Source organism: Salmo salar, chromosome 24 (genome assembly GCF_965601325.2).
Source record: "Salmo salar chromosome 24, fSalSal1, whole genome shotgun sequence".
Classification (NCBI taxonomy): Eukaryota; Metazoa; Chordata; class Actinopteri; order Salmoniformes; family Salmonidae; genus Salmo; species Salmo salar.
In genome coordinates this window covers 9,376,800-9,390,167 of record NC_138314.1, presented here as the reverse complement: position 1 = coordinate 9,390,167, position 13,368 = coordinate 9,376,800, and the positions used below count along the sequence as shown (strand labels likewise).

General features: G+C 43.7%; 1 protein-coding gene across 2 annotated transcripts in view; it reads left to right on the top strand.

Annotated features, from left to right (window-relative positions):
• Window positions 1-13,368, top strand: part of pgm5 (phosphoglucomutase 5) — a 48,832-nt gene that overhangs the window by 7,370 nt on the left and 28,094 nt on the right. For both annotated transcript variants that reach the window (XM_082968472.1, XM_014171055.3), the window contains exons 4-6: window positions 4,810-4,935; window positions 5,094-5,284; window positions 7,990-8,144. In XM_082968472.1, coding sequence (XP_082824598.1) covers window positions 4,810-4,935; window positions 5,094-5,284; window positions 7,990-8,144 — 472 coding nt within the window. The remainder of the gene's footprint in view (window positions 1-4,809; window positions 4,936-5,093; window positions 5,285-7,989; window positions 8,145-13,368) is intronic.

Sequence of the window (13,368 nt, the reverse complement as noted above, 5' to 3'; positions counted from 1 at the left end):
GGACTTCCAACCAAAGGCAACACCCCACAGCTGCCTTCAATTGGAAGTCCACCCCAATTAACCAAACATAGACATACAACTAACTAGATAAATATAGAAATACGTAAACAAAGATCATAACCCAAAAACCCGGAAATACTAAATCAAACACCCTTTTTCCAAAACACCACCCCGAACCACATAAAACAAATACCCTCTGCCACGTAATGACCAAACTACAATACCAATTAACCCTTATACTGGCCAGGACGTGACAGTCAAACTGAAATTAATGAATCTCCACTCTGCAAAATGATATATATACACTGCTCAAAAAAATAAAGGGAACACTTAAACAACACAATGTAACTCCAAGTCAATCACACTTCTGTGAAATCAAACTGTCCACTTAGGAAGCAACACTGATTGACAATAAATTTCACATGCTGTTGTGCAAATGGAATAGACAATAGGTGGAAATTATAGGCAATTAGCAAGACACCCCCAATAAAGGAGTGGTTCTGCAGGTGGGGACCATAGACCACTTCTCAGTTCCTATGCTTCCTGGCTGATGTTTTGGTCACTTTTGAATGCTGGCGGTGCTTTCACTCTAGTGGTAGCATGAGACGGAGTCTACAACCCACACAAGTGGCTCGGTAGTGCAGCTCATCCAGGATGGCACATCAATGCGAGCTGTGGCAAGAAGGTTTGCTGTGTCTGTCAGCGTAGTGTCCAGAGCATGGAGGCGCTACCAGGAGACAGGCCAGTACATCAGGAGACATGGAGGAGGCCGTAGGAGGGCAACAACCCAGCAGCAGGACCGCTACCTCCGCCTTTGTGCAAGGAGGAGCAGGAGAAGCACTGCCAGAGCCCTGCAAAATCACCTCCAGCAGGCCACAAATGTGCATGTGTCTGCTCAAACGGTCAGAAACAGACTCCATGAGGGTTGTATGAGGGCCCGACGTCCACAGGTGGGGTTTGGGCTTACAGCCCAACACCGTGCAGGACGTTTGGCATTTGCCAGAGAACACCAAGATTGGCAAATTCGCCACTGGCGCCCTGTGCTCTTCACAGATGAAAGCAGGTTCACACTGAGCACGTGACAGACGTGACAACGTCTGGAGACGCCGTGGAGAACGTTCTGCTGCCTGCAACATCCTCCAGCATGACCGGTTTGGCGGTGGGTCAGTCATGGTGTGGGGTGGCATTTCTTTGGGGGACCGCACAGCCCTCCATTTGCTCGCCAGAGGTAGCCTGACTGCCATTAGGTACAGAGATGAGATCCTCAGACCCCTTGTGAGACCATATACTGGTGCGGTTGGCCCTGGATTCCTCCTAATGCAAGACAATGATAGACCTCATGTGGCTGGAGTGTGTCAGCAGTTCCTGCAAGAGGAAGGCATTGATGCTATGGACTGGCCCGCCCGTTCCCCAGACCTGAATCCAACTGAGTACATCTGGGACATCATGTCTCGCTCCATCCACCAACGCCACGTTGCACCACAGACTGTCCAGGAGTTGGCGGATGCTTTAGTCCAGGTCTGGGAGGAGATCCCTCAGGAGACCATCCGCCACCTCATCAGGAGCATGCCCAGGCGTTGTAGGGAGGTCATACAGGCACGTGGAGGCCACACACACTACTGAGCCTCTTTTTGAGTTGTTTTAAGGACATTACATCAAAGTTGGATCAGCCTGTAGTGTGGTTTTCCACTTTAATTTTGAGTGTGACTCCAAATCCAGACCTCCATGGGTTGATAAATTGGATTTCCATTGATTATTTTTGTGTGATTTCGTTGTCAGCACATTCAACTATGTAAAGAAAAAAGTATTTAATAAGATTATTTCTTTCATTCAGATCTAGGATGTGTTGTTTAAGTGTTCCCTTTATTTTTTTGAGCAGTATATTAAAAAATATATCATCATGGCTGCCTCTCTCATGCATGAAGTTAACACATGCAGTACACCCTCTAGACTTAAGCTGCTATCGTTTCATCAGAGACCATATATGATCATTCCGATTGATTCACACTATGACAGATCATCAGTCAATGAACTCTATGAGCTTGGAGAGGCACTTCTCACTATCTTACCTGCTCTCCCTCTCTGCCTATCTGTCTGTCCGTGGGTATCATCATCATTGCCTCTCTCCTGAATTAAGTTAACACATGCAATACACCCTCTTGACCAGGGTTTCCCCAACTCGGTCCATGCGACCCCAAGGACTGTATGTCTTAGTTTTTGCCCTAGCACTACCCAGCTGATTCAAATAATCAACTAATCAACAAGGCTTTGGTCATTTGAATAAACTGTGTAGTGTTAGGGAAAAACTAAAACGTGCAACCCTTGAGTTCCCTAGAACCGAGTTTGGGAAACGCTGCCCTAAGACCCCTCAGACTGAACTCTGGACCGCGAAGCCAGTTCCAATCCTTTTTTTTCATTGTTCCCCTCTAATCAGGGACAGATTTAGACCTGGGACACCAGGTGGGTGTAATTAATTATCAGGAAGAACAGAAAACCATCAGGTTTGTAGTGTAAGAGTTGAATGCCCCTGCTGTAGACTAAGGATGGGCAACTTTGATGGGGGTCGGGGCCACAAAAAATCAGAACTCATCATGTGGGGCTGCAGTGGCTATCAGGTCTGATTACCCACATCCATACCCACACATGCAGTCAGAGTCGCCCCTAGCGTTTGGGGGCCCTAAATGAAATTTAGTTGGTGGTTAATTCTACTCCGGCCCATGAGACAAATGTCTTGCAATTTCCTGGAGAGAAATGTTTTCAGTTTTTAATATAATATCTGAGTGACAGTGACTAACAAAATCAATGGGGGCTCCCTGGTCGGTAATTCGACCATAATTACTACAAGTTTAGATAGCTGGCTAGACATGCATTTTTTTTAGCTGACATGGCTAATTGAGTGACTCTCAGTGACTGACATAACAAGATAAAAACTGCTGATACACAACCACATTTTGAAATTGCACCTTGTGTATTCTACTATTGTAACTAAGAATTCCTAAAATGTTTAAAATTTGAATAATTGTGTGTGGGGCTGGGGGGGGGGGCATGTTACCTGCTTCTAACACTGGGGGGGGGCTCCTACGCCCCTACACAGAGCAGACACACACACAGAGTAGACACAGACACACTGCAAACACATATACAGTGCATTCGGAAAGTATTCAGACCCCTTAACTTTTTCCACATTTTGTTACTTTACAGCCTTAACCAAAAATGTATTAAATCGTTTTTTTCCCCTCATTAATCTACACACTATACCCCATAATGACGTAGAAAAAACAATTAAAACACCTTTGGAATCGATTACAGCCTCAAGTCTTCTTGGGTATGATGCTACAAGCTTGGCACACCTGTTTGGGGAGTTTCTCCTATTCTTCTCTGCAGATCCTCTCAAGCTCTGTTAGGTTGGATGGGGAGCATCGCTGCACAGCTATTTTCAGGTCTGTTTGATCAGGTTCAAATCCATACTCTGGCTGGGCCACTCAAGGACATTAAGAGACTTGTCCTGAAGCCATTCCTGCGTTGTCTTGGCTGTTTTCTTAGGGTCGTTGTCCTGTTGGAAGGTGAACCTTCGCCCCCAGTCTGAGGTCCTGAGCACTCTGCAGAAAGTTTTCATCAAAGATCTCTTTGTACTTTGCTCCATTCATCTTTCCCCTTGATCCTGACTAGTTTCCCAGTCCCTGCCGCTGAAAACATCCCCACAACATGATGCTGCCACCACCATGCTACACCGTAGGGATGGTGCCAGGTTTCCTCCAGACGTGACGCTTGGCATTCAGGCCAAAGAGTTCAAACTTGGTTTCATCAGACCAGAAAATCTTTTCTCATGATCTGAGAGTCTTTAGGTGCCTTTTGGCAAACTCCAAGTGAGCTGTCATGTGCCTTTTACTGAGGAGTGGCTTCCGTCTGGCCACTCTAACATAAAGGCCTGATTGGTGGAGTGCTGCAGAGATGGTTGTCTTTCTGGAAGGTTCTCCCATCTCCACAGAGGAACTCTGGAGGTTTGTCAGAATGACCATCCGGTTCTTTGTCACCTACCTGACCAAGGCCCTTCTTCCCCGATTGCTCAGTTTGGCCTGGCGGCCAGCTCTAGGAAGAGTCTTGGTGGTTCCAAACTTCCTCCATTTAAGAATGATGGATGCCACTGTGTTTTTGGGGACCTTCAATGCGGCAGACAATTTTTTTTAACCTTCCCCAGATCTGTGCCTCGACACAATCCTGTCTCGGAGCTCTACGGATAATTCCTTCAACCTCAGGGCTTGGTTTTTGCTCTGACATGAACTGTCAACTGTGGGACCTTATATAAACAGACTTGTGCCTTTCCAAATCATGTCCAATCAATTGAATTTACCACAGGTGGACTCCAATGAAGTTGTAGAAACATCTCAAGGATGATCAATGGAAACAGGATGCACCTGTGCTCAATTTCGAGTCTCATAGCAAAGGGTCTGAATACTTATGTAAATAAGGTATTACTCTTTTTCATTTTTAATACATTTGCAAACATTAAAAAAAAACAGTTTTTGCTTCGTCATAATGGGGTACTGTATGTAGATTGATGAGGGAAACAATTATTTAATCAATTTTAGAATAAGGCTGTAACGTAACAAAATTACAAAAAAGTGAAGGGGTCTGAATACTTTCCGAATGCACCGTACATTCACACACTCACACGCCAGGCATACACAGTCTCACCACACATACAGTCTGTTCTTGCATACAAGTAGCATACATGCTATTGGATGGATAGACACATGCAGATACACACTAGACTCTGAGCCACTGCCCTCCTCTTCTGTGTGTTATTAGTTGAGATAGTGGACTCAGTGGAGTTGTACCTCAACCTGCTGAGAACCATCTTTGACTTCAACGCCATCAAGAGCCTTCTGACAGGACCTGAACAGCTGAAGATACGCATAGACGCCATGAACGGAGGTAGGACAATACTAATAAAGACCAAAGTAGTTACAGTATTGTATCAGGTGCTTACCAGTGATTATATTGTATTGTGTTCTATTGTATTGTGTTGTATTGTGTTGTATTGTATTATATTCCATTGTATTATTTTCTATTATATTGTACTCTATTGTCAGTGATGGGTCTGTACGTGCGCCGTATCATGTGTGATGAGCTGGGGGCTCCTGCCAATGCTGCTGTCAACTGTGTCCCCATGGAGGACTTTGGGGGCCGGCCTCCAGAGCCCAACCTCACATACGCAGCCCCATTGGTTGATGCCATGAAGGGCGGAGACATTGGTTTCGGAGCTGCTTTCGATGCAGACGGGGTAAGACAGCTGAGGAGGAGAGGAACACTGCCTTCACAAAGTACAGTATTCACTTGACTTTTTCCACATTTTGTTGTGTTACAGCAGTGGTATTCAAACTCAGAGGGGACCCCATTTTTTTCCCACAACAATTTCTTGCGACCCCAACCCACCCAAAATCTAATGACACAATCTTAAAATAATTACATTTAGATTTTTACATCAACAAATAACATTAAATTCATTGCATTTTCAACTCTTATCAAAATGAAAAGAAACCAATAAATACATTAACTCAATCAAATTGTATGTTTCTAAAAACTTTTGCATATTGTCCCATACAATAATCTGTACTCTTAACTGTTATTTTTATTTTGGTGACCCCACTGCAGAACTCGACTTTGAATACTTTGTTAAAGCCGGAATTAAAAATGAATTAAATGTAGATTTTTTTTAAACTGGCCTACATGTAACTGTATAGCTTCCGTCCCTCGCCCCACCCCTACCTGGGCTTGAACCAGGGACTCTCTGCACACATCAACGACAGCCACCCTCGAAGCATCGTTACCCATCGCTCCACAAAAGCCGCGGCCCTTGCAGAGCAAGGGGAACAACTACTTCAAGGTCTCAGAGCGAGTGACGTCACCGATTGAAACACTATTAGCGCACACCCCACTAACTAGCTAGTCATTTCACATCGGTTACATACACACACTATAACACCATAATGTCAAAGTGGAATTATGTTTTTTTGAAATTCTTACAAATTAATTAATGAAAGCTGAAATGTCTTCAGTCAGTAAGTATTCAACCCCTTTGTTATGGCAACGCAAAAAAAATCTGCTTAACAACTCACATAATAAGTTGCATGGACTCAGTCTGTGTGCAAAACAGTGTTTAACATGATTTTTGAATGACTACCTCATCTATGTACCCCACACATACAATTATCTTTAAGGTCCCTCAGTCAAGCACTGAATTTTAAACACAGATTCAACCACAAAGACCATGGAGGTTTTCCAATGCCTTGCAAAGGGCACCTATTGGTAGATGGGTAAAAATAAAAAAAGCAGACATTGAATAACCCTTTGAGCATGGTGAAGTTATTAATTATACTGTGGATGGTATATGAATACACTCAGTCACTACAAAGATACAGGCGTCCTTCCTAACTCAGTTGACGGGGAGGAGGGAAACCGCTCAGGGATTTCACCATGGAAACTTTAAAACAGTTACAGAGTTTAATGGCTGTGATAGGAGAAAACTGAGGATCGATCAACAACATTGTAGTTACTCCACAATACTAACTTAACTGATAGAGTGAAAAGAAGGACGCTTGTACAGAATAAAACATGCATCCTGATTTCAATAAGGCACTAAAGTAATACTGTAAAAAATGTATCAAAGCAATACATTTTTTGTCCTGAATACAAATCCAATACAACACATTACTGAGTACCACTCTCCATATTTTCAAGCATAGTGGTGGCTGCATCATGTTATGGGTATGCTTGTAATTGTTAAGGACTGGGGAGTTTTTCAGGATAAAAAAAATTACGGAATGGAGCTAAGCAAAGCCAAAATCCTTGAGGAAAACCTGGTTCTGTCTGCGTTCCACCAGACACAGGAAGATTAATTCACATTTCAGCAGAACAATAACCTAAAACGCAAGGCTAAATCTACAGTGGAGTTGCTGAGTGTCCGAGTTACAGTTTTGATTTAAATCTGCTTGAAAATCTATGGCGACCTGAAAATGGTTGTCTAGTACTGATCAACAACCAATTTGACAGAGCTTGAATAACGTGTGGAAAGCTTTTAGAGACTTACCCAGAAAGACTTAGAGCTGTAATCACTGCCACAAAGCGATTATATACATTTCTATACATTTGCAGAAAATTCTAAAAACATGTTTTCACTTCGTCATTATGGGGTATTGTTTGTAGATGTGTGAGAGAAAAATCTATTTATTCCATTTTGATTTCAGGCTGTCACACAATAAAGTGTGGAATATATCAAGGGGTATGAATACTTTCTGAAGGCACTGTGTAATATACAAAGTACTACAATACACTTTCAGGGGAGTTGATAAGGACGTTTGATGAGCATGTTTGATTCTGCTTAAATGGGTGGTGTTCACACTTTTGGGACTATTCCATTGGTTCCATGGCAGCAAGCCAAATCAAGCATGTTTAAAGTATTTGAAAAAAAACAAGAACTTGACCTATGTAGACCCAGGTCTGCTATCTAATGGGAACTTGGAATTGCCTTTGTTTGTTTTTGTCTGCATTTATTTCCTTGTCAATAGCAGGATGTTAGGCAATGGGACCAGCTAATATCTGTGACAGACATCTCTTTTTTTCCCACAACATCTCACATAGTAATTTGTACCAGCGCCACGCTCACGTACATTAGCCTAACTCAATTACCGGGCCTAGCATCAGGAGAATTATGTCACTCTTTTGTGTTCCATTGGAGCCCTCTCCCAGTGCTTACAGTGCTGCATCTTAGTAGGAAGGAGTGTGTCCATACATTTGATTTGATTGGGAGAGATGCAATTAAAACAACCGTGTATCAACTGGTAGGGATGGGAGTACCAGTTAGAGTTACAGCAAATATTTATCTTTAACATACTTTAATTAGTGGAGGATTAGATTAGGTATTTATTGGTTATGCATTGATTATTTCTTCATGTATTGCTGTATGGTTGATGAGTGTATGTATTGCAGGACCGGTATATGATCCTGGGTGAGAATGGTTTCTTTGTGAACCCTTCAGACTCCTTGGCTGTTATGGCGGCCAACCTCTCCTGTATCCCCTACTTCAGACAGCTGGGACTAAAGGGCTTCGCTAGGAGTATGGCTACCAGCACTGCCTTAGACAGGTAGGACACACACACACACACACCAATATCCCTATACCCTGTTTGTGGCTGCTGGAGAAAATGCTCCACATGACTTTTCCATTTTTCAACACCTCTTCACCTTAGCCTCATCATTCTCCCTCCCCCCCACCTCCGTCTCTCTCTCTCTCTCTCTCTCTCTCTCTCTCTCTCTCTCTCTCTCTCTCTCATCCCTTTCTCATCCCTCTCTGTCTTTCATCCCTATGTCTCCCACTCTTGCGAACCCCAATCCACACACACACACACACACACACACACACACACACACACACACACACACACACACACACACACACCACACACACACACACAGAGAGCATCTGCCTATAAATACAGCCCAAAGGCCCCCACACTGAGACATAAGAGCAGTGGTGACTGAGACGATGTGATCAGGGGGTCAGTAATGTACATTAACATTGTGTGTGTGTGTGTGTGTGTGTGTGAGTGTGTGTGTGTGTGTGTGTGTGTGTGTGTGTGTGTGTGTGTGTGTGTGTGTGTGTGTGTGTGTGTGTGTGTGTGTGTGTGTGTGTGTGTGTGTGTGTGTGTGTGTGTGTGTAACCCTGGCCCCTGACCCTCTCTTCTCTTGAGAGTTGGTGGACTCATCACGGTCCTGTTAATGCTGGCAGCCATGGAGGAAATGAGCTCACTCCCCAAGCTCATATCTCAAGGGGCCGCAGCCGCTATCGCTAACCCTAGGTCACGTGTGAGGTCATTGATGGCCCCCCCCCCATCATTGATGGCCCTCTCGCCGTGGAACTGATCTCACGCGCACCTATGTACAGTATACACACACACGCATACGCGCGCGCACACAAAAGAGGGAGAAGTCAGGGGATTAGCAGAGTAATTTGAATAACAAGACAATCCATTTTCAAGCCCTCATCCTGTCCATGAACTAAATCTTATATATTATAGAAAGTCAAAAGGGAAAACGGTGTACACGTACCTACTTCGGTTGCACAGGTAACTAACCACCGTACCATCTCCCTCCTCCTCCAATTTAACGTAGACAGGGTTATCCTCATCACCTGATGAACGAGAGACGGGGCTATGTCTTCTGATATAGAAACATCATGGACACATTGATGACTGCAATGTCCTGTTCCAAAACACACTGTGTCCGATCTTCATGAGTCCCACAAGGTCATCCAACACCGATTACAGTTTTTTACTAATTTCAGAACCTTGTGGTCATTTTTCAAAACTCTAGACACAAAACTCAAAACGGTCATCACTTGTAACAAAGGCCATCCAATGTTCAAAACATTGCATTGTGCATTCATATCTTTAAAGAAACCTTGCACTTGCAGAATCATTGGTTCAAATAACTCATTTATCATGAAATACCATAGGAACATTCATTCAGATCACCCACACACGACACCAATAGTTTCACTGTGTAGTTGTTCGTACAATCATTAAATATTGTAGTACAAAATATGTGATACATGTTTCATTATGCTACTACACGTAAATACATCACTGTAAAAGGACTAGTAGAGAGAATACTACAGATACAGTGGAATCATTGAACAAAATATGAAATGTATTGATGAAATACAATAAAATCACAACATAGGTTCTTTTGAATCAAAAGCAAAAGTAATTAGCTACAAAAAAAGAAAAAATAGTTAAAGGTCAACTGCAGTGTTCCTCACCTGGCTTACTGTAAAAAGCTAAACAAAGGGTTGATTACTGTACTTCTATATTTCCCTCAACCCTGTCTTGTGGATTTGGCCACAGGTTCTCATCCACATCGTAATTTATGTTTTAATTAGCCAAACATCTTGAGAAGAATCTTCGGGCATGGCGAATCCAGGCCTGACACTGGTCTGCCGTTATGTCCTTGCATGCGTCATCCATGGCCTGGAGAAGGGTGGCTTGTTCGTGAGGGCGCCTATCATATACCTTCCACCTCCATGTGGAGAAAGAATCCTCAATCGGGTTAAGGAAAGGAGAGTATGGGGGTAAGTACAGGGTGGTAAATTGTGGATGGGCCTGAAACCATGCTTGCACCATTTGAGCATGGTGGAATCCGACATTATCCCACACAATGACATAGGTCACGCCATCAGCTCTACAGACCTGATTTAGCTCATCAAGGAAGGTTACAAGGAGGCCAATGAAATTCCGACCTCTCCTCCTTGTCTTGGCCAGGTTGAAGCCTGCCTCATCGAAAAAGAGGAATTTGTGATGGTTTTCGTCAGCATCCAGCTCCATCACCCTCTAAAAATACATTTTGGAAAGACAATGACTGATTACAATGATGTAGAATTTTGGGGGAATTTTTCACAACAGGCATCTTGAAACTGAACATACCTGAACGTACTCAGTCCTCAGTTGCTTCACTCTGTCTGCATTTCTTTCTAAAGGCACACGGTATAGCTGTTCTAGTCGGCAAACTTATGGCTTCCACATTGTTGAACATGTCGTCATTGTCCAAGATGTGCTGCCGAATTTCTGTAAGGTGAATATCATTTCTGGCCCGAACCAAATTGACCACAGCCCACTCTTGTTGGTCAGTCAGAATTTTGCCTCTGCCTCCCCTATTTGGCCAAGTCTCAATTCTGCGGGGAAAATTACAGTAAGAACACATTTAGTCACATCACCTACTCTGTGGTACACATTGGCATGTAGTATACAGTCATTTGACAATTGAGAGTAGCCTAATGTTTAGTGCATGCCGAAGAGTCACCGGTTCTCATTGCGGAAAGTTCTGATGATTGAGGCCACGGTTGATCTTCTGAGGTTTGGTTGAATCATTGTAGCTGCCTCAGTCATTGTCGTGCCATGATTTACCACATGGTCTTCAACTATTGCTCGGATTTCATTGGACACTCTTTGCTGTTGCTGCCGCTGTCTTGGTCCGTGGCCTTGTCCTCTACCACGTTCCCCCAGACCTCTCAAACGAGGCCCACGACCACCTCTCAGAAGGGGTGCTTGTCCCCTGCCATTCCTTTGACCACCACGTCTTTCTCGTCTTCCTCCACCCACTGCTTGACCTCTCTTGTGACCTGGATCACCTGCCGGCTCCATGTTATCGCTGTGTTGTTGTAGGTGGATACCACTCATTTCACTATATACTCGTACCACAATGTGATATCAATCATCAGTAACGAGTTGGCAGTATTGGAAAAGCAATTACAAGGGCCTGCATACATACACTTTATTAGGTACAGCTGCATGTTAACGCAAATATCCTGCTCCTTCGAACAGCGATTCAAGTGGCTGCCTGCAACTCAATATATAGAGTATATAGAGTAGAGAGCTTTAGTTGCTGTTCGACCAAACGTTAGAACGGGCAAGATGCGTAATCTAAGCAACTTTGACCGTGGTATGATTGTTTGTGCCACACATGGTGATTCCAGCATCTCAGAAACAGCTGCCCTCCTGGGATTTTTACACACTACAGTCTCCAGAGTTTACAGAGAATGGTGCGATAAACAAAACACATTCAGTGAGCGGCATTTCTGTGGGCAAAAACACCTTGTTAATGAGAGAGGTCAGAGGAGAACGTCCAGACTTATTCAAGCTAACAAAAAGGCCACAAATACTCAAATAACAGCTGTTTAAAACAGTGGTGTGCAGAAGGGCATCTCTTAATGTACAACACCGTGAATAATTCAGGCTGTTGTGGAGGCAAAAGGGGGTCCTACCCAGTACTAGATAGATGTACCTAATAAAGTGTACAGTAATGTCAGATCTGAAAACATGGTCTGGAAAAGTGGTACATGGGACCATAGAAACAGTGTCTGATAAAGAATGATGATGAAATATTACATCCATAGATAATGTAGTCCAATTGGTTCATGTTCCACGGTAATTGGTGTCAATGGATCTCGTTATCCTGAAACTTTCATGATCTAAACATGGAATATTGTTCGTCAGTTTCCATAAAACTATGGATTAAGAATAATGCAACAGTTACTTATCATTTTGAGCAGTTGTATCAGTTGATAGTTAGATCATTGTAATGAAATGAATAGACAGTCATCTCAGATGTAGTGTGTGAATTTCATTTTGAAATGGTAATACTTTGATGTTAAGTTGTGTCATTTTGAACAGATGATTTTAGTTCAATGAACAAATTATCTTATCTTTATGTGTATTGTATCCAAGCAATTGGAAAAAGTGTTAGAGTTTTGAAAGTTGTGCATTTTGATCACTGGTTGTGAGTTTTGTGTCTAGAGTTGTGAAAAATGACATCAAGGTTCTGAAATTAGTGCCAAAGTGATTGTAAAAAACTGTAATACACACACGCCCATATGACACACACACTGGTTGATTCCTGTACTGTATCGGTACCTGTGGCAGTGTATCTCAATGGTGTTGTGTTATTTAGTGAGTGCTGGAGAGCTTTATGATGGCCCCAGCCCAGTAGTATGCCTTTTAAGGAGTGTGAGAGCAACCATGCTCTATCTATCTATCTGTGTGTGTGTGTGTGTGTGTGTGTGTGTGTGTGTGGCGCGCGCGGCGTGCGTGCGTGCGTGTGGCGTGTGAATGCTTGCATGCATATATGCAGTCTTGTGTGTATGTGCCTGTGTCTGTCAGTGTATACATGTATATTTGTGTGATTGGTGTGTGTGTGTGTGTGTGTGTGTGTGTGTGTGTGTGTGTGTGTGTGTGTGTGTGTGTGTGTGTGTGTGTGTGTGTGTGTGTGTGTGTGTGTGTGTGTGTGTGTGTGTGTGTGTGTGTGTGTGTGTAGAGAGAGAGAGTGTGTGCGCAAGCGAGGGAAGCCCTATGTTTCTGCAGTGAGGGAAGGGAAGGTGGGAAAGGAAACATCTGCCGCTGCTTTGGCCACTCCAGGGAGGGGGGGTGGGAGGAGAGAGGGAGGAGGAAGAGGGGAGGAGGGGTTTGGCTGGGCCACTGTTCTGCCTGTTACTAGGATAAACCAGTGAAAAACAAGGCCTTTTTAAAAAGTTTAAATTCTGTCTCCCTGATTTTTGTACTGGGATAAGTGTGTGTTTGTGTGTGTGTTTGTGTCTGTGTGTATGTGTGTGGGGGGTAGGGTCGGGTCTGTGTGTGGTGTGTGCGCTCGTCTATGTATCTGCGTTTATGTGGGTCTCATCTATAAGACTGGAAAGTGACGCTAGTCGCCAGGGAGACATTGCTGAGCCCAGCACCTGTTGCGAAAATCACCCCGATCATCCTTCTCTGTCCTCCTGAACCTGAGGAGAGGGACAACAGGATATATGGAGGACATTCA